Raw genomic sequence first — 22,674 nt, forward strand, 5'->3', positions numbered from 1 at the left:
GAATAAAGCCCATTTAACTTGGACACCACGGATCCTGTCTCTCATTTGATGCATGATACTTTGTTAATGCCTAGAAATTCTGCCAGGGTAATATTTTATTTACCACAGGGCGACAGATAGAGGGCGACAGATAGAGGGCGACAGATAGAGGGCGACAGATAGAGGGCGACAGATAGAGGGCAACAGATAGAGGGCGACAGATAGAGGGCGACAGATAGAGGGCGACAGATAGAGGGCGACAGATAAAGGGAGGGGGAGAGAGACTGACAGAGAGGGAGACAGATGGAGGGAGACAGGGAGAGAGAGAGAGGGAGTGAGTGAGAGGGAGTGAGACAGTCAGAGTGAGTGAGGCAGAGGGAGACAGGTTGAGAGAGAGAGGGAGAGAGATAAATAGTGAGGGAGACAGAGAGAGGGAGACAGAGAGAGAGAGAGATAGAGAGAGAAAGAAAGAGAGAGAGAGAGAGGTGTGTATGCCGGGTCTGGTGGCTCAGTGGACGAAGGCGTCCGCTGCAGGGACCTGTGTTCAACCTCATGGTCACAGTTTTTTTTTGTTGCTCTAGCCCGCCCCCTCCTCCACTGACCCTGCTTCCACTGGTGCGGCCCTTGGACCCAAACCACACTGTAAATTTGGCCCCCGAGAGAAACTTTGTGAGTACCCATGATCTAAAATAACATCAAGACTTAATTGGGGGATAGGACAAGAACTAAGCTGACGGGGTTCATATCTTGTTTAGGGTCTCCCTTTGCCATCTTGTACACCATGTCTTGCCGAGCCAGTCAATCTACAGAGTCTAAGTTCTTTGTCTCCTGCGTATCTTGGTGTAGGTTGGTGGGGATGGCTAGCTCAGGAGTGTTTTGTTTGATGGTAATCGATGTATCAAAGAGAGTATGTGACAGAAGGTTCATATCAATTAGACTATCTGCTATAAACCTTGAATGGAACGTTAACTTTATATCATCCATACTACCCACTTTCTGTTGGAACCTTTCAGCTCTTATGATATTAGATCTTACTACAGAGAGACACTGACGTTTAAATCTGATCCAGTGGATCACTTTATTTATCAGAGAATCCTCGTCTTCTCTGGCTCTACGGTTTAATCTTGGGACATTTATCAAGAAGATATTATATGTATTGGGCTTATACTTAGTCGAGTATTGAGTTGATGGGTGGGTGCTCTGTATATGGCAATGACCCTCCCAGCCATTTTTTGGGTTTGGACCTGGCTCATAATGACTTAATGATTTCAACCTATGTACGTTGTGGGGTGCCCGAGGGGCTATAATGCGTCCCTCATTAGTCGAAACATTGCGTGGCCCAGATATTTCATTCAAGAGAGTCAAATGTGCAGTTGGTGATGATGAATAAGGAACTATACTAGTTGGGTGTATATTCTGGTTTGATGGGTCCTTTACAAGATGTTTGGAGTGTGCACTAGGTGGATGTATTGGTCGCTTGCTTACCCTGTTGGTCAGATCCGGTTTTTCACCAGAGTGCGTAGAACAATTTATCAAGTTACTTTTTTCTTTAGAAGCTATAAGCAGGCTTTTAGCAGGTCCAGAAGCATTCTCAAGTCCTGCAATCTCCTCTTGTGTAGAGTTCTGCTTTTGTAAAGATCCCTCAGCACCTCATTAGTGTCCTCTAATTCTGTTTGGGTCCCTACTTCTCTCAAGCCGGCTGTAGGCTGCGTTATGCACACAATCTTCTCCACTTGTCTCTCAGAATGTTCTTCATGGTTGTCTGCTAATATTAAGTATCTATTAAGAGCATTCTAAGTTTATAATAGTTGGTCGACTCTACTCTTTTAAATCTATAGTGACTTGTCTAGGGGAGTCTTTTTGGGAGGAAATAACTTGCGTGGCGGGGGTGACCCTGGGGCGTGATGTACAGTTACTAGAGGGCTTTTTGTTTTGGGATTTGTTTGTGGAGATTGCTTTGCTTGCTAAAGTATGTAGAGATTTTCTTAGTGCATTTAGGTGATGCTTCATCCCCACTTGCAACAAAGTAACTCCCAGAAATGGAGAGCCATGGAAAAACCGTTAAAGGGAACTGACGCCGGCGAGGTCTTCTCAAGGCTCCAATGACATCACGTGGAATTGCATGCGGAGCCGTTCCTGTATGAGGTACTCGTCGACGTGGGAGAACCATGGAGAAAAGTTTCAGTGGAATGCTGTGCATGGGGTCATTCAAAAGGTGAGGAATCCACAGGCAGATGTATCCATCAGAAATAGTGATATCTGGATGGTTAAACCCACTGGAGTTCCACAATACTCTAGTGGTACTGTAAATTAAAAATAAAATAATGCATTCTGATTGGCCAAGATTGGCAGACATCTGTTTCTTTTTTGTAATGTTTACACATGGCTGCATCCAAACTGAGGTGACATAGTGTGCAAAATAACACTATGTCTCTGGATAGAGCCCTGAGTAATTACCAGTGGCTGAAATTAATTCAAGCATTCCATCTATCACTTTTTTGTATGCTTTAATATATCAATTAGAGGCCCTCTGTGGGCCAACGCAGCCTTAGCTCTGGTAGAATGAACCCTCAGAATTTATGGAGGGATGCTATATAGACAATGCTTCAGAGGACTATCCATCGTGAGATGGTCCGCTTCTGCATTGCCTTGTCTTTCTTTGCCCAAGAGAACCCCACAAAGAGCTGATCACCCACCCAATAGTTCTTGGTGCAATCAATGTAAAATCTGAGAGCTCTCTTGGGGTACAAAGGATGGAGTCTCCTTTCCTCTTTCGAGGGATGATGCGGAGCAAATAAGGCGAGAAGATTGATGGCTTGTCCAATGTGAAAAAAAGTCATCACCTTCAGCAGGAATGCATCTCAAGTCCTGAGCACCAGTTTGTATTGAAAAAAGTGGTACAAGGAGGTTGAACAGAGAAGACCTGAAGCTCACTAACCCGGAATGCAGATGTTATCACAATTAGAGAGACCGTTTTTAAGGTGAAAAGGCGAAATGGACAATTGTTCATCTATTCAAAAGAAGTACATATGAGGAAAGTAAATAACCAACTTAAGTCCAAATTGTGCCTAACAAAGGGGTTTAGCTGTAACATATGTTAAAAACCTTTGAAAAAACTCAACAAGACAGGTGATTAGAATGAGAACTGCTGGTCCAGCAAAAGTAGAAAGGCAGAAGAGCCAACATTAACTTTTTACATTGCCCAAGGCAAGTCCTTGCTGGACCAAAGTCAAAACAATCAAAAATACATCTGCTCCGATAGGTCCGTCTGGTGAGTGCCGCACCAAACCATAAACTTATCCCAGTGCCCGGCATACAGTCATTTCGTGGATGAAAGCGTGACAGCCAGGATGACATCACTGACTTCAGAGAGGAGCTCAAAGGTAAGTAACTGTTGTTGCTCAATCTCCACCCAAGGAGGTGCAAGTTGTGCAGGCCCGGGTGCAAGTTCCTAGCCTGCAGCTGCAACAGAAAATCATCCTGAAGTGGCAGCCTGATTGGAAATCAGGTGCTCAGACCAAAAAGTTCTGCGTACGACACTCGCCTGGTCCAGTCTAGAGTACAAGGATGACTTGGGCCAGGTCACTCCTGATCTTCTTCAGAGCTTGAGACAGAAGATGCAGTGGTGGAAAGGCATACAGGAGTCCTATGTTCCACATCTCCATATGGCGGTGCTGTTGGCTGTGATAACCTGCGCCAACTTACCTTTGATGGCAGGCAGGAAGGCCTTCAAAGGCAAGGCAATCACTCGCAACTCAAGCAAACTGATGTAGAAGTGTGCCTCTGCCAGAGACCATAGTCCTCTGATCTACACCTCTCCCAGGTGGCTACCCCAACCCAGGAGCGATTCACCCGTGACCACTGTGAACTCTGGGTGGGGTAGGAGAGGGGTCTGCTGCTGATCCAATTGCAGTTGAGCAGTCACCACTGCAGATCTTCTGCAGTCTCTTCCGACACCTGGATGGAATCTGATAGGGTCACTTAGTGCTGGTCCCACTGAGACTTCAGTCCAAACTCCAACCTCTGAAGATGGGCAGTGTCCACCCCCCATCACCTTTGGGAATATCAAAGGGCCATTGATAAGCCTGAAAGGAGCACTGCAAGCTGAAAGTGCTCATGGCCAACTTCGACCAGGAGGGAGTGCCTGTTGGTCTGCAGGACAGGGAAGTGGAAATAGGCATCCTGGAGGTCCAACACACCCATCTAGTCTCTGGGATCCAGGACAGAAAAAACCTGGGCCAGTGTGAGCATCTTGAAATTGTCTTTTTGCAGGTAGGCATTGAGAGGAAGGATAGCCAAAATAGGATGGAGGCTTCTATCCTTGATGTTGATAAGCTGAGCCTATGGTTTATCCCCAAAGAGGGAAGAGAATGCTGTGGCTAGCCTTTCCTTAAGATGTTCCAGGGCACAATCCGCCTTCCCGTAAAACAGGCAGGAACAGTTGAAGGCCATGTCCATTTAGGATGCCTGGATGTCCCCAGAGAATCCTGTAGATCTCATCCATGCGCCGTGCCCACAAACCTTATTTGTCCCAACAGCCCTTCCTAGACAAACAGTGGTGTCTATTCCCCAGCGGACTAACTTGGCCGTCCTTAAATAATCTGGCACAATTGATAAGATCTCATCACCATGTCCTAAATTGTTTGAGTGTAAAGTCCAAGGAGGCACCCTGCGTTGACCGACCTCAAAGCTAGACTGGTCGTGGAGACCATTTGTTTGCCAAGCATTTCGACAAGTTTGGAGGCTGTCTGGAGAAGTATTCAGAAAGATGTTAGGGTTGACTCTCCTGGAGGACACCTGCATGATCACACTCTCAGGCATTAGACATTGCGTTAAATCTGGGTCACCAGAATCTGATTTATGATGACAAGTTACCTTTTGACTGACCACAGTGACAGAACATGGTTCAGCCAATTACCCAACAGGCGTCCATGAGGGCCTTTTTAAAGGGCAGAAGAGGTTTGGTCGGTGCTTGGCCAGTCTAATGGACAGTGGACAGAAGTGAGCAAATCTGATTTTACCTCTGTAAAGGGGAGATGGAGGGAAAGGACTTCAGCAACGCTCCTAATAACAATTGTGACAGATAGTTTCCTCCATTGCTGGTGCGGGAGGGGGGACCAACCAAGTATTGAGTGAAGTGATGAATCCACTGGAATCTTGTAGGTTCTCAGTGGGATGAGTAGGCCCAGGTGCAGGTCCCATGCACACTTAGCAACTGGAACTAATCTCTGACTGAGGAGCCCTAATAAGGGCAAATCTGGCCTGAGGTTGCTTGTGTTTTGTGTTCCGGTTCAAGGAGGACATGGCCTGGCAGTACGAGCTGGACTGTTCCCATTGGAACAGGGTCAAGACTGATTCATATGGCTGGGTCTAAACTGAGTTGGGAGGGTATGCAAAGCAATGATGGGCTGGGATGTGGCCCCAAGTAACTACCAGTGGCTGAAATTAATTCAAGTATTTCACCCATCACTTTTTTTGTAGGCTTCCGTGTGATGCCCTAAGTGGGACGGGTATGCCCAGATATGAGTGGTGAGCGCACTGTGCCACTAAAACAAATCTATATCTGATTGATGAGCACTAATAAGAGCAAAACTGGTCTAGTGTTGCTTGTGTTCCAGTTCAGGGAGGACTTGGCCTGGCAGTTCGGGCTGGACTGCTACCATTGGAGCAGTGTCAAGAATAATTTTCATAAACTGAGGTGACATGGTGTACAAAATAACGCAGAGCTGGTATGCGGCCCAAAGAGAGTAATTAGCAGTGGCTGACATTAATTCAAGCTTTACAGCCATCACCTTTTTGTATGCACATCAAAGTGCCAGGCAGCCCCCCATCAATTCCTTTATTAACAGTGGAAATGTAGTGTGGAGATAGAATTATTAACTGCACCTGATATTGGCTGCCAAACTTTGCTTAGTGTGTATGTTTGCTAGTTTTAACCCTTAAATTACTCCTGCAACATGAGATTGTTTGATCCATCCTGCCATGTATAGAAACCAATTTTGACTTATACGTGTGTGGCGGTCTATTTTTGCATGAATTCCTCAGATGTTTCCATAACAGAGAACTCCTAACCTGAATTTGTGTCCTGAGTTTTGAGCCTTTGTCCTGAATATTTACAATCACTGTATAGAATTTGTGTCCATGCCAGCTGATCACCCTAAGACTGATGGCACCTCTGACTGGCACTCAGCAGCAGTTGCAAATAGTTTTGTATACTGAGTTTGGCACCTGGGGAGATTCACATGGTGAGGAATCGGCAATTAGAAGTATCCATCACAATTACACTTTTGCTCAGCTACCTCTGCTGGCAGCAGGGAATAAATAGTTCATGATGGTGAGAACCAGTAACATAAGAGTGAATAGCACGGTTTTGTTTTTTAATGTTTCTATATGGCGCATTGTACCCTGACACGTCAGTGAAATTGCTCTCCCACCCTAGCAGCTCCACCATTAAGTGAGGTGCCCCTGCCCCTGCACTCTTGAGTGTTGGTGATCGAGGCCCTCCTCCACCCGCAGGTTTCCCTGCGCCTCATCCCTGGTGGTCCAGTGGACCTCTGTCTCCTTTCTTTCTTTCTGCTCCTTCGCTCCTTTTTCTCCCCTTTCTATCTTTCACCTTTCTGCACCTCTGCTCTTTTGCGCCTTATTTCTGCCCATTTCCCTTTCTCTCCCTCTGCTCCTTCACTCGTTTTCACTCGTTTTTTTCCCTTTCTATCTTTCACCTTCCTGCACCTCTGCTCTTCTGTGCCTTATTTTTGCCCATTTTCCCTTTCTCTCCCTCTGCTCCTTCACACGTTTTCACTCGTTTTTTTACCCTTTCTATCTTTCTCCTTTCTGCTCTTTTCTGCATCTCTGCTCTTTTGTGCCTTATTTCTGCTTATTTTCCCTTTTTTCTTTATCCCTTCTTTCCTCCCTTTACCTTTCCCCGCCGCTGCTGCCCCCGCGGCCCCTCCCCCCCCAGCACGACCGGCCCAATCCAGCTCCCCTCCCCGCTCCCGCCTCCCAGCTGTCCAGCCCTCCCCGACCCCTACTTAATGGCGGCCACTGCGCGGCCGCGGGCTGCGCGCGCGCCGCTGGTGCACCGAAGGCACGTCAAAGGCAAGCACGTCTGCGCCCGTCTGCGACCCGTCCGCGACCAGCACCAGGAACCCTGGACCTCCGCCCCGCCAACGCTACGACCCAGCAGCACTCCACGCACTCAACCCAGGCTGCAACAACAACTGCAAGCTAGCATCACCAGCCGACACCCATGGACCCTTCAGCTGTCACCGCTGCCGGCACACCTGCAGCACCGCCAAGAACACGGATCCAGCACAACCCGCCCACAAGAACACAACCGAACCGAAGACCCTACAATGCATCCTCCTCAACGTCCGATCCCTCCACAAACACGCCACAGAAATCTGGCACCTCCTCGACAGCACAACCCCAGATGTAGCATTCTTCACCGAAACCTGGACCAACACCACCTCAGGACCGGACATCGCCATCGCCATCCCCCAAGGATACAAGATCTCCAGGAAGGACCGCCCCATCCACCCAGGAGGAGGAATCGCCATCGTCCACAAATCCAGCCTCCGCCTGAGCACACTCCCTGACGAGTCCACAGAACTGATGGAACACCTTCACTTCAAGATACTGGCCAGCCCCACCGCCGCCCTCCGAGGAACCCTCATCTACCGACCCCCTGGACCCCGCGGACCCTTCGCCAACTCCATTACGGACATTATCTCCCCGCAGGCCATCGCATCCACCAACTACACCCTGCTGGGAGACCTCAACTTCCACCTCGACAATCAACTGGACCCCAACACCACATCCCTCCTGGACAACCTCCACAACATTGGACTCCGCCAGATCGTGACCGAGCCCACGCACTCAGCAGGACACACCCTCGACCCCCTCTTCACTACAGGAAACTCCATCACCTTCAGCCACACCACCGAACTCCCATGGACCGACCATCGTTGCGTCCACTTCACCTTCAGAACACCCACCATCCACAGACACCAGCACCTGCTTCCACAAAGAAACTGGACCAAAATCACCGATGACCAGCTCACCTCCTCACTCAACAACTCCACCCCAACCATCGCGGAAAACGACGACCCCAACACCGCAGCCCGAACCCTGCATAGATGGATCTCGGACAGCACCAACACCATAGCCCCCCTCAAGAAAAACAACAATACCCATGCCAAGAAAGCCAGATGGTTTACCACCGAACTTCGAGAGTCCAGGCGCACATGCCGCCGCCTCGAAAAGGCCTGGAGAAACACCAAATCCACAGAAGCCCACAACAACTTCAGAGCCGCCACCAACGCCCACCATCAACTCATCAGAGAAACGAGGAAAAAAGCGATTGAAGACAGAATCTCCACCCACGCACACAACAGCAAGGAACTCTTCAGAATCATCAAGGAGTTCGCCCAACCCACCAGCGAGTCTACCGACATCCCTCCCTCACAAGACCTCTGCGACAAACTCAGCATCTTTTTCCACCACAAAATCAAGAGCATCTACGACAACTTCGACGAAGACAACCAACACACTGAACCCTCACCAACCACCCCCGACACCCGGAAACCAGTGATTGATGACTGGACAGCCCTCACCACCGAAGACACACTGAAGACAATGAAGTCAATCCACTCAGGGGCCCCCACGGACCCCTGCCCCCACCACATCTTCAACAGAGCCGCCAACACCATCGCACCCATGCTCCGCCAAACCATCAACTGCTCCCTGGCGACCGCCTCTTTCCCCGACGACTGGAAACACGCCGAGGTCAACCCCCTCCTAAAGAAACCCTCAGCGGACCCCACCGAGCTCAAAAACTACAGACCCATCTCCCTGCTCCCGTTCCCAGCGAAAGTCATCGAGAAAGCCATCAACAGCCAACTCGCCACATTCATTGAAGAACACAACATCCTCGACTCCTCCCAATCCGGCTTCAGAAAAAAACACAGTACGGAAACCGCCCTCCTCGCCGCAACAGACGACATCCGCACCTTACTGGACAAAGGAGAAACAGTAGCCCTCATCCTCCTCGACCTATCAGCGGCGTTCGACACAGTCTCCCACCGCACCCTAATACGCAGACTATACGATGCAGGAATCCAGGACAAGGCCCTCGACTGGATCTGCTCCTTCCTCTCCAGCAGGACGCAGCGTGTCCGACTCCCCCCTTTCCTCTCGGACCCCACACCTATCACCTGCGGAGTCCCCCAGGGCTCCTCCCTCAGCCCGACGCTCTTCAACGTCTACATGGCTCCACTTGCCCCCATCGTCAGAACCTACGGACTCAACATCGTGTCATATGCAGACGACACCCAGCTCATCCTCTCCCTATCCAACGAGCCCAACACCGCCAGACGCAACTTTCGAGAAGGCATGGAAGCCGTCGCCAAATGGATGAAAAACAGCTGCCTACAACTAAACACCAACAAAACAGAAGTACTCATCATGGGCCCAAACCCTGACGCCTGGAGTGACACCTGGTGGCCCACCGCCCTCGGAAACCCGCCAACCCCCACAGACCACGCACGCAACCTGGGAATCATCCTGGACTCCGAGCTCAAAATGGACCGCCAGATCAACTCTGTCTCATCTTCCTGCTTCCACACCCTCCGCCTCCTTCGTAAGACCTTCAAATGGATCCCCCTCGAACACCGAAAGACAGTCACTCACGCCCTGGTCACCAGCAGACTCGACTACGGCAACGCACTCTACGCCGGAATAAACAAAAACCTCATCCGCAAGCTACAGAACATCCAGAACGCCGCCGCAAGACTGGTCCTCAACCTGCCAAAACACTGCCACATCTCCCAGCACCTGCGCACACTCCACTGGCTCCCCGTCGAGGCGAGAATCACCTTTAAGATGCTCACCCACGCACACAAGGCCCTCCACGGCACCGGACCAGCATACCTGAACAGTCGACTCAAATTCCACGCACCCCAAAGGACCCTACGATCAGCCCAGCTTTCCTACGCTGTGGTCCCCCGCACCAGAAAGACCAGATCGGGAGGCCGCTCCTTCTCCTTCCTCGCGGCCAAAGCATGGAACGCCCTTCCGCTCCACCTCAGACAGACAACATCGCTCCCCATCTTCGCAAGAAACCTCAAAACCTGGCTCTTCGACAGACCCCCTCCTTGATGGAATGGAACCTGCACCCCCCCACCCCTAGCGCCTTGAGACCCTTACGGGTGAGTAGTCGCGCTTTAACAAACTCCTGATTGATTGATTGATTATCTGGGTCCCTGAATTCGGATGGCTTTCCTTTCATTAAAATTTTAAAAAAAATTCATTCAATGCCTGGGGGTGTTAGGTGGCTGAAAATTGCATGCCTCCATAGAAAAACAACACTCTGGAATGAACATTTCAGCAGATCGTTCTCCAATATTTTACTATTCATTTTTCGAAAATCAATCAACCATTCGTCAAAATTGTATTGCAAAGTGAAAACGATACCCGCCTAGGGTGTGATTACACGATGAATAAATACAATTGAAACAAAAAATGTACTTACCGCAGGATGGAAAACATTGATAGACTGAACGGCAGCCCTGCCTTTTTGTTTATATCCAAACACTAAATCAATCCAGTGACACATAGTCTGTGACACGTAGTCAGACTCCAAGGCTTGGCGATGAATTAGGATAAACAAGCGAGGATCATTTCGAGCCCAGGGAGGAAGATTAACATGATTAACTCGTTCCCCATTTTGACGGATGCCAAAGTCAAAACCTAGAGTATCAGAAAGATGAATTAGAAAATAGACTTTCCACAATCACATACAAGCTTTTCAACAGTGTGCCTGTTTCACACTAGTGATAATTGACTGGTGGAATGTTAAAACACAGCAGCGAATAATGGAGGCCTTTTATTTCAACGTCCACTTCTTAGAATCAGATGGGGCCACCTATTCTGCCTTTTACCAACACTGCCAGGAAAGGCTTTCTTCTAAGTGAATTCCCTAAAACACGGAATAATGAGTGCATAGAGTGTAATTGTGTTACTGCCCATAAACGTCAGACACACAAAAGCAGTTCCTCAAATATAAACAAATAAAAAAAGCATATTTTATAGGACTTTTAACAAAGAATTTCATACATCCTACATGAGTATATGGTTCTGAGGATATGAACCAACAGGGAACCAGCAAGAAGAAACATTTTACTACGCAATACATTTGAAGTTTCTCTCATGATAGAAATACATTGAGGGTACAGGCACTCCCACAGTACATTCAACCATTCAAATTGATACACTGTACAACTATAGGCTTGGACACTTAAAATGTCCTTGGTTAGGTAGAGTGGGAGAAAAGTATCTGTGAACGTTTTCGGTTAGTGCGAGTCTTGAAAGTCTTTATTTAGAATGAAAACAGCAACAGTCAACATGTGACTGTTTATGACGCCGATACAAAATGGTTAGCAGTAAGGTTAACGTAAGGCAAATTTGTGACGCAGTCGTGATGAGTTTAACATGCATGGAAAACAGCTCTCACAACCCCTCGACGATTTCTACATCATTATTTCAATTCTTTATTACAGATCATCATTCATTAAATTCGGGTTCTTTTTGGATTCACCCAGGTCCTTCAAGGTGTTGCACAAATTCTTGGCAGAGTGGACGGTGTTCACCCTGTGAAAATAGTGGGTGGACGCTGCCCACCCGCGTGTGCCCCCGACTCATGCTCTGGAGTGGAGGCATGAGTCGGGGGGACACGCGGGTGGTCGCACAAGTTACTTACCTTCGGTAACGATATATCTGTAAGAAACAGTAGTTAGTGTTAGATTCCTTACCTTAGAATATCCCCAGGCGTCAGACTGGATCCGAAAAGTTTTGCGTAGCAGTACCCCTGCGCATCGGTAGGCATCGTCTGCGGCTCCGCGTCCGTCGTCGGCGTCGTGATCGCCAGGGTGACGTTGTCGGAGTACTTAGACGCCGCCCTCACGCGCTGACGTCAGTTCTTATACATAGCTTTTCCGCGGCAGGAACACAGAGCCATGATAAAAACCGACACTGATGCCATGAAACTAGGGCCCTCAAAGTGGTGAACCTTAACCCTAGATATCGGTTCGCAGAACGGGGAGGATTGGTGGGGCGGTAAGGAATCTAACACTAACTACTGTTTCTTACAGATATATCGTTACCAATGGTAAGTAACTTGTGCATCTGAAAGAAACAGGTTAGTGTTAGATTCCTTACCTTAGAATAGATACCCCAGCAATACCAACTCCGGTGGTGGGTCTGCGAACCAATGATCACAACAGAAATTCCTGGAGAACAAAACGGCCGAAAAAGCCATCTCGCCGGACTTGGCTTTCCAGGCAGTAGTGTCCAGCGAACGTGTGCAGTGAGGCCCACGTAGCTGCCTGACAGATGTCATGCAAGGGGACTCCCCGACCCAGGGCAGTAGTAGCCGCCATGGCCCGAGTGGAATGGGCACGCAGCCCCACCAGAGGCTCCTTTTTAGCCAGTGAATAACAAGCCTTTATGCACAAAACGACCAATCGATAAATGGTCCGTTTGTGCACCGCCCGTCCCTTCTTAGCGCCCACGCAACCAACAAAGAGCTGGTCGTCCACCTGGAACTGGCGTGTGCGGTCTAGATAGAATGAGAGCGCACGTTTTGGGTCCAGATGGTGGAGCCTCTCTTCCTCTTTCGAGGGATGCCCAAGGCTGTGACTACCTTGGGCAGGAAAGAGGGACGCGTTCTCAAGACAACTTTGTCCGGACGGACAGAGAGGAAAGGAGGTTTAGAAGAGAGAGCCTGGAGCTCACTCACTCTCCTGGCAGAGGTGATGGCAACCAGGAATGCAGTCCTAAGAGTCAGAAGACGAAGAGGGCAATTGTGAAGTGGCTCGAAAGGAGCGCACATCAAATAGGTCAGAACAAAGTCCCACTAAGGCATCACGAAAGGAACAGGAGGAAACATGTGAGTGATGCCCTTCAAGAATCTATTTACAACAGGGGACTTGAAAAGAGAAGGCTGATCAGGCAGCCTTAAGAAGGCTGAAATGGCAGAGAGGTAGCCTTTGATAGTACCCAGAGGGGAGCCCTGCTTGGCAAGACAAAGAAGAAAGAGGAGAACCTCTGAAAGGGGGGCAGAAAGGGGATCCACAGCCTTTGCTGTGCACCATGCCACAAATTTGTTCCACCTGCAGGCGTATACTGATTTTGTGGAGGGACGCCTGGCTGCCATAATCACATCACAGATTTCAGGAGGCAAGTCAAATGGCCTCAACTGTCGCCACTCAATCTCCACGCATGGAGGTGGAGACTGGACAGGTTCGTGTGGAGGAGAGTCCCCTGCTGCTGCGACAGAAGGTCGTCCTGAAGAGGCAGACAAATCGGGGGATCGACTGACATGCTGAGTAGCTCATGATACCAGTATCTTCGAGCCCAGTCCGGAGCCACAAGGATGACTTGGGCCCGGTCGTGCCTGACCGACGGCTGAGTTCGTCCGCCCTGGCGTTCAGGGAACCTGTCAGGTGTTGAACCACCAGGGTGACGCCGCGGTGTTCCAGCCATTGCCAGAAGCTCAGAGCCTCCTGACGAAGGGTCCACGAACCCACCCCGCCCTGTTTGTTGCAGTACCACATGGCGGTGGTGTTGTCCGTGAACACCTGCACTACACTTCCGGGACAGAGAGAAGGAAAGCTTTCTGTGCAAGCCGAATCGCCCGCAGCTCCAGAAGGTTGATGTGGAGCCGGGACTCCGCCGGAGACCAGAGGCCTCTGATCTCCGCCTCTCCCATGTGGCCCCCCCAACCCAGGAGGGACGCATCCGACACAACTACGTGCTCTGGTAGGGGTAGGGAGAGGGATCTGCCGCTGACCCAATCGCGGTCCGTGAGCCACCACTGCAACTGTCTCACGGTGCACTCCGAGATCAGGACGTGGTCGGACAGGTTGTCCTGATGCTGGGCCCACTGAAACTTCAGGTCCCACTGCAGAGCCCGCATCCGCCACCTGGCGTGATGCACCAGAAGGATGCAGGAGGCCGTCAGCCCCAGAAGCCGCAGCGTCAACCTGACCGAGACTCGGGATAAAGGCTGAAAGATCAGAATCAGAGCCTGAATATCCCAAACCCGCTGTTCGGTAGGATAAACCCGAAACCTCGCCGAATCCAGAACCGCTTCGATGAAGAGGAGCTGTTGAGAGGGACATAGGTGTGACTTCTGTACATTGATGGAGAACCCCAGCAGGTGCAGGCAGGCGGCCGTAGTCTGGAGGTGGCTGTAGGAGAGTAGGGTCTGCTTCCTATGGTCACCCCCACTTTTTGCTGTGATTTACTGGTTTTTCGACTTTAGTGTGGCTGTGGCCTGCTAATCAGACCCACAGCCCAGCTGTTCTCTCTCTAAATTGATACCATGTACTTGAGGTACATACCTGATTGGGTCACCTCTGTGAGCCCCTGTATAGTGTACCATAGGTACCCAGGGCATAGGTGCATCCAAGGCCTACCAGGGGCTGCAGCATGTATTATGCCACCCCCTGGCTGGCCATCCAAACTGACACCACAGGCTGATCCCTCAGCTTGGGTAAGGTGGTGTAATCACCCCTTACTTAGATATAGTATACCTATATCTAACCTTATATATAGACACATATGCACCTATAAGTCAATCCTATGGCAGGCCTGACAATCCTGGAATCAGAGTGCTTGGTTTTATGTGAGAGGGTGCTCTGGCATGAGCTGAGCCCCTCTGCAGCTTTCGGAACCATGTCCTTATAGCTGTTCTATGATATAGCCATACCATATACTCTTAAGTGCATCATAATCCTCGTGGCTAAATGCTAACTTTGGTTTGGCTTTATCAAAATATGTTGTGTAAGGTGTCAAACACTTTGGAATACTACCCCCTCCCCGCCAATTCTGGCGGCGGGGGTAGCATTCCACCCTTCTAGAGGGACAAGACATGTATGTTCCTGCTTTACCCGGTTAAAGGTAAACAGAGCCTCGGGTGGGGGGGGGGCGTGGCTAACTGCAGAGCATGGTGGCCGCGGATTGAAAAGGCTACGTGTTAAACCAGACACTGGCCTTAATTATCCTGCAGCTTTTTGTAATGAAAATACTAGCCGAAGGTAGCAGAGCGGCTGTGGGTCCAGCAGAACACATTTGCGGTCCCTCTGTGTTGGGAAATGAGCCGCGCGGCCGCGGCGAAGACATGTGCCTGGAGCGCTGGAGCAGTGAAGAGCGCTGAAGTGCCGCCGCGAGAGAGACGCTGAGTGGAAGCTGTGGGGGACCTTCCCTGCCTCCCTGCTGTCTGCGGGACCTGGGTGCTGAGAAAGACGAGGTGAGCTGCACACAGCAGCCTGCTGTGGGCCCCGGACATTATAAGAGGATCACCGGCGCTGATCGGAGGCGGCGCCCCAAGATGGCGCCGGCATAAACGGCTGTGCTGCAAAGACCCGGCGGTGGCGGTGCGGACACCCGATACTGAGCCTGCCACCTGTGGAGCATGGAGGGTGTGAGGCGGGGGCCCGACATCAGTAGCAGGTGAGAAGAGACACAGCGAGACACAGAGGCGGAGGGGAGCCACAGAGTGTGATCTGAGCACTACCGTCAATGTGCGCATTGCTGGGCTTTTAGAGCGACACGGGACAAAGGCGGAGGTCGAGCAGAGACGGATTGCTGGTACTGACCTGCAGGCCGTAGAATACTGGATGCGATGTTGGCTGCTTGGACCTGGGCACAAAGGCAATGAGGAACTGCAGCAACGGGGTCATATCAGCTATAAATGACGATTGAAAGCCAGTGAAGGATAGTGTCATTGGGGGAGCCAAAAGGGCACACCAGTCTGGTGTAGATAAGTGTATTTGGCCGCTGCTGCTACGGACATATTGGACAGAGAACTATACCAGCTGAGGACTGGGATCTGTGAAATACGATGCATCTTCCCTCTCCCCCCCCCCTCTTCTGTGGATGGCATAAACCGGACACGTATGTGATTGGAGACGGGCGCAGCTGTGTAGACTACGACCCAGCTGCTCTGGGCATTGGAGGTTGGAAGGCTGCTGGAGCAAGGAATGCTAAGTACTGCCCCTCTTCCGGCTGGATAGGCACTGAGTTGAAAACGTAGACGGGGGTTGTGCTGCAGCAGATGGTAGTTGAAAGGGGCAGGTGATCAGAGCGAGGTTCCGCCTATGGTTACACACGGGATGTGGAGAGACTAGAGGAGTGCTGCTCTTTCGGAGTCACGTACACCCCCCTGGAAGCAGGCTTGTTGGTACTCACACCTCCCTTTGGGACCGAGCGATACGGAGCATGGCGAAATGGTCAATACTAAGTACGATGGGACGCACTAGGGCAAACAAGCAAGAAGCACAGACTGCGGACAATGTGGATGTGAAGTCCTGAGTGGCCGGACGCAAGACTCGGATATGGAAGTAATCCCGCCTACAGCTGCGGCACAACCTGTTAATAAATTAGACCTCATCCTGAAAGAAATAAGAGACTCACGTGTAGCGATGGAAGCGCAGCTGGGGTCCCTCTCTACTAGCTTCAACTTGTTGAAGGCGGACCACAAGAACCAGGCCGAGAAGGTAAAATGCAATAAAATAGCCATTGACGACTTGATTCCTCAGCACACAGAACAAGCCACACAAATGGAGCAGGTACGGCGCCAGCTAAAGGGGCTCCAGGAACGGGTGGATGACGCAGAAGGGAGGTCCCGCGGGAACAAAGTGCGTATCCTGGGAATACCAGAGAAAAGTGAGGGGTGCAACCCCACACAATTTGTGGAGAACTGGATTTGAGATAATGTGGCGAAGGAGGGTCTGTCATTGATGTACTGCGTGGAGAGAGCACATAGGGTTCCGGCCAGGCCTCCTAGACCTGGGGCGCCCCCGCGGCCGCTAATTACCCGTATTCTGAATTACAAAGATTGGGACCTGATACTGAGAGCGGCAAGAGAAAATGCGCCTATCAGATTTGAAAATAGAACGATCTCCCTATACCCAGACTTAACACTGATGGTCCAGAGGGCTAGGGCCACTTTTTGGAGATCAAGAAGAAACTAAGGGAGCATGACTTGAAATATGCGTTGCTCTTCCCGGCCCGATTGAAAGTAATATATAGGCAAAAGTCGTTTTCCTTTGAGAATCCAGAGGAGGCAGCGGACTGGCTTGAGATTACTTTCTCCCCTCCGGACACGCAGGTCTCTTTACCACGAGGAGGCACTGGGTCTTCTCGACTGAGGCGGGAGGTACCATCGACCTTGATGGACACGGGTCACAAGGGAACTGACACAGAGATGTCCCCGTCGACGGAACAGATTACTAACAGACAGAGAGACGCTTTGCTGACGGCGGCGGCGCTGGCGGAGCATGATGTCAGCTTACGTGCGGTTTCTATACATTCGTCTGGGGGAGCCACGGCCCGCTCTGAATCGGAATCTAGCCTGACATTGTTCCCTTTAGTGACTGCCCAGACGGTGGATAATTACTGAACGGAAGAGGTTGCTCGGATGAGAGTGGTATTGTATACTGTTCGGCCCGATAGCCTGATCTGTTGCTAAAATAATAAGTTAAGACTGCTATATATCTCAATACATAGAACTGTAAAGGGTTGATGACGGTTTGTTGCAATGCAAATGTATGTGTAACGTAAATGACAAACTGTATGATGGTGGTTGCCTCACCCCCATGGCGACTGCACAGAGTTGCGATTTTAGTAATAGTTTGGTTACAAGGTTGACTATGGTTTGGTCCTCAGTCGTTCAGAAGGGGACTCGAGTATTGGGGTGGCTTACTGTGTTTGAAGGCTCAACATTAGTTAATATGATACAGTCCAGGCTCAGTGTTTCTTGTGGTTCTGCGGGACCACTCTACGGGAGGTCTAATGACACACCAGGATAATTATATATGCCATTCCTGGAATGTCCGGGGCCTTGGCTCCATACAGAAAAGACATAGGCTGTTAGCTCAATTGAATAGGCGGAAGATGAATTTGGCGTTTCTGCAGGAGACTCATTTGAACCGGGATGAGGCGATGAAGTTAAATAGGAAATGAAGGGGTCAGTTATTCTTCACATCATATTCGGCCTTCGCAGGGGAGCTGCGATATGGCTGAGAAATGGCACGCCCTTTAAATTGTTAGAGCAAAAGATTGATAAAGATGGCCGTTATGTGCTGGTACATGGATTACTTGATGGGGAGCATATTGTGCTGGGTAGTGTGTATACTCCAAACACGGGACAGGAACATTTTTGGGAGACTTTATACACAATGCTGGCTGACTGGGAGGGATACCCGTGGGTGATTGGGGGGGATTTTAATGCAGTTCTAGACATTGGGCTAGACAGGTCTCATCCACCACTGCATAATGCACCCAGTAAGAAATTGGCAGAGGTATTGGCACACTGGGCGAGAAGTTGGAGTATCATGGATGCCTAGAGAGAAAAACATCGCAGGGTCAGGGAATACTCATTATACTCCCCATTGCATAAATTACATAACCGCATAGATAGGATATTCTGTTCGGTTGCTTTGATGTCTGCGATTAGGGACTCCACTCATTTAGGGAAAACCTTATCAGATCATAGTCGGGTAGAGATCACACTACAATGGGGCAAGATCCCGACTTTGGTACCGACGTGGCGACTACAGCCGCAATTGCTAGAAGACTCGGTTTTCAAGACGGCTCTTGCTACTGCCATAGGTAATTATTTTTCTGAAAATGCAAATACGGCCTCTTCTAGGCAGATTGAGTGGGATGTATTTAAGACTGTGTTGAGGGGGGTGGCGATTAGCACACGGGTAGGGTTGAGGCACACGCTAGTCACTCAAATCACTGACATCGAAAAAACACTGGGAGATTTGGAACAGCGGGCTACACTAGACGAAACACATAGAGTACAGTTACAGGAAGCCCATATACGATATGCTGGACTCCTAGAGGACCTCAGACTGGTAGATAGTAGGCTCCACAACCTGAAGCAACATACAGTAGCGGATAGAGCAGGACCATTATTTGCCAGGATTCTCAAAGATGCCCCACTGGTTGTCTCTGTACTAGAAGTAAAAAATGTGGCCGGTGACACGGTGTGTACACAACTTGATATTAACGACGCCTTTAGGGAATATTATGAAATTTTATATGGTAGGCCTGAAGATGTAGGGACAGAGAATTTGGACGCTTTTTTTAACGAGCTGCTACTCCCCCAGTTATTACAGTCACACAAGGATGAGCTCCGGCTCCCGGTGACTGTGATGGAAATTAAAAAAGCGATACGTAGTTTGCCCAGAAATAAATCACCTGGCGGGGACGGGTTACCTGTGGAATTTTACGCAGCGTTCGTGGATTTATTGGTACCTCACTTGCAAAGGCTATATCATTCATCCTTAGAGACAGGCACGCTGCCGCTTACCACACTGCAGGCCACAGTTATTTCACTGTTAAAACCTGGGCGGGACAGCACAGACATAGCAGGATACACGCCCCTCTCGTTACTAAATGTTGATTACAAGATACTGAGAAAATACTGGCGACCCGAATTTGTCAACACATACCACAATTAATACACATCAACCAGTGTGGGTTTTTCCGGGCAGGAGTACTTCCCTGAATATTCGGCGTTTGCACCAGGTGATGGCCCATTCCACCCAGAGAGCTGAAGCTGTGGGATGGATCTTGTTAGACTTGAGACAAGCTTTTGATTCACGATATGGTATCCCTGATGAATTCATAGAGGGGGTGTTACTACTATATACAGAACCTAGGGCCAGGGCGAGAACGGGTATGCACATCTAGAAGCACTACACAGTTGCAAGGGGCACCAGGCAGAGGTGCCCGTTGTCGCCTCTGCTGTTCATCCTGGCGCTGGAGCCCCTGATGCTGAAGTTGCGCACTACTGCAGGCCATAGGGGGATAAAGTTAGGGCCCACGACACATATTGTATCTGCTTCTGCGATGATATAATACTGTATCTCAGAGACCTAGATGCTGCTTGTGAGCCTATACCTTCGATTTTTGCTGCATTCCAGAGACTGTCTGGACTGTCGATAAACGAAAATAAATCCTATGTCTATTATTTTGCAGACTCAACACGAACTGGAACGATGGGGTTCGGAGACTGATCGTTCCGCATTGCACCTGATACTTTCAAATATTTAGGAATTAATGTCTACAGAGATAAGATGGATCTCCTGGAGGGTAACCTGGACAGGGCGATCACCTCGCTTAGATCCCAAATAAGGTTCTGGATCACTTTACCTATATCTGTGGCAGGAAAAGAAGCAATAACAAAAATGGTGGTGCTCCCTAGATTGTTGTATTTTTTTACCAACTTGCCTGTAATGATACCTGCAAAGACTTTTTCGATGCTCACCACTATGCTGATTGAGCTGATATGGGGCAAGGGCAGGAGACGCATAGGGATTACAAAACTGTATCTAGATACTAAACACGGGGGAATGGGGTCCCTGATCTGAAGGCCTACTGCTACGCGAGCCAGCTGCAGTGGCTGGCATATTGGCTGGCAGGGCGGAATTTGCAGTAGATAGAAATGACGCATCTAAAGTGGCAGAGGGGCGCAGTACATACACTCATGTTGCCCAATAGCAAAATCCCACCTTATGCACCACACCTTTTAAAAATTGCACTGTTATACTGGAGGCATTCTCTACGATACACCAAGGCGTTGCCCCCATACGCCCCTACCATACCCCTGCTAGGGATCCCCACACAGGTATGCAGAATTACAATGCGAAGGTTGGAGTTGTGGGAAGCGGCAGGCGTGTCCACAGTAGGTGATTTCTTTAAGGAGGGTACTATGATGCCACATGATGGATTCATGTGGGAGCATTAAGTGCCGAATGCGTTGTTTCTTCTACATGCCAGTTTGTCGCATTACATACGCACTACATGGGTGCCTGAAGGGGTGGAACCGACCACGAATGCACTGGTCACAATGCAACATTTAATGGGTAACGGAAGTCACCTTACTAGGTGGCTCTATAGGGGCATTCACACGGTAGCAGCAGTACCCCTCGGTCCCCTCCGGGGCAAATGGGAAACAGATATAGGGAGGGAGTTTAGTGATAGAGAATGGGATAAATTGGTGGAATACCCCAGGAAAGTGTCACGAAACCCGAAATTTAAATTTATTCAACTTATGCTCTTGCATAGGCCCTATTTGACGCCGTGCAAGCTGAAGACGATGTATCCCGATGCTTTGGATGTATGCCCGCGTTGCCAATTACAAGCAGCAGATTTGATACACATGCTGTGGAATTGTCCACGACTACGACGGTACTGGGGAGCGGTCTGTGAGATTTTCTCGGAGATAGCACCAGTGCAGAATAATGATAGCTTGGAATACTGTCTGCTGGGAATGGGTCCTAAAGGAAAGAAGGGTAGTCCGGTTACTAAGTTTAATAACTTGGCACTAATACTGGCTAAACGAAACCTCACAATGCAATGGAAGGCGATTAGGCCACCAGCATTAAAAACCTGGTATGATGAGTTATTGAAATGGGGCAGGGCAGAGGGGGTGGAATTGAAAAGGGATGAACAACGCAGACTGCGTAAGATGTCCATACCAATGGATTGGAACTTGCTGATGAAGGAACTTGGCGCCTTGGATATAATATACTATTATACCTAATGTATATTCTAGGGCGGCCTGTACCAAGTTGCAGAATGGTGAGGCTGGAGCTCTAGGCCTTGGACACGGGATTGCTGTGGAACGGCAAAACACTGTCTGTATGTGCCAAAATGTAAATGGGTAGTAATGGACTGAGTTTAGGATAATGTAATTTTTTCATGTTGAGCCTTAGAGGGGAAGGAAGGGGTGGGGTGGTTGGTAGGTGTTTGATGTTTTTTCTTGTTTTAGATTCTCATTTACTGATAGTATTGTATGCAGCGATTACTGGGTATGACAACAGACCTCAGGATGGGCAAAATTAGAACTGCATGTACTCTGATATGGATGGGGAGGTATGCTTCCTCTTGTAATATAGCCAAAATGTGTGATAAAAATCTTGGGTGTGCTCCTGTAAAACAACTTCTACATTGGGATGAATATTGTGTAAATTATGACTGCCATATTGGCTCTTGCTCCAATGTGACGGGACAATGTGATTTGTTTCACCCAACGATGTATAATGGCATAATCTTCTAATAAAAATACGTTTAAAAAAAAAAAAAAGTTAAACAGAGCCTCAGCATCACATTATGGAGGCTGGTGCCACAGACACGAGTCTGACCTCCTGCAGCTGAGGGAAACTCCAGCAAGGGAAGCCTGGACAATAGGTTTCCTGTCGAGGGAGGTGCTAGCACCTCCCCAGACAGCCTGTAGTGTATTGGGGCAGGGTGGGTTGAATGGAAAGATGCTTTTCCAGACACTGCCTGGGGCACACAAGGTGCTCCATGCATAGAAGACTGAAGACATCTCCCTTGTGGTCAAGGGGTGACCACTCTGTTCAAACAGGCACCCCCAGTAACTTGCCGGTTTGCTTTGTCGAAGCTCCCGACGGAACCCGAAGACCCAGCTACTCAGGACTGGACTTCCAGACTTCTTGGACTCCGACCCACATCCACAGCAAAGCTGAGACCCGTGGCGGACACGAGAGACGTGGGACCAGACTCCCTGGACATCCTGCACTTTGCTAATAGTACAACGACCGAGGCACCTTCGCAGTTGTGCATTGGGGTAAGAGAAGCCCCAGACCCGAGAGTCAT

The 22,674-nt window shown here is 49.6% G+C and overlaps 1 protein-coding gene across 2 annotated transcripts in view; it reads right to left on the reverse strand.

The window, feature by feature from the left end:
* Nucleotides 1–22,674, reverse strand: part of LYST (lysosomal trafficking regulator) — a 3,192,287-nt gene that overhangs the window by 637,478 nt on the left and 2,532,135 nt on the right. For both annotated transcript variants that reach the window (XM_078648813.1, XM_078648812.1), the window contains one exon: nucleotides 10,508–10,725. In XM_078648813.1, the coding sequence (XP_078504939.1) occupies nucleotides 10,508–10,725 (218 nt within the window). The remainder of the gene's footprint in view (nucleotides 1–10,507; nucleotides 10,726–22,674) is intronic.

This window comes from Lissotriton helveticus, chromosome 6, assembly GCF_964261635.1.
Source record: "Lissotriton helveticus chromosome 6, aLisHel1.1, whole genome shotgun sequence".
Taxonomy (NCBI): Eukaryota; Metazoa; Chordata; class Amphibia; order Caudata; family Salamandridae; genus Lissotriton; species Lissotriton helveticus.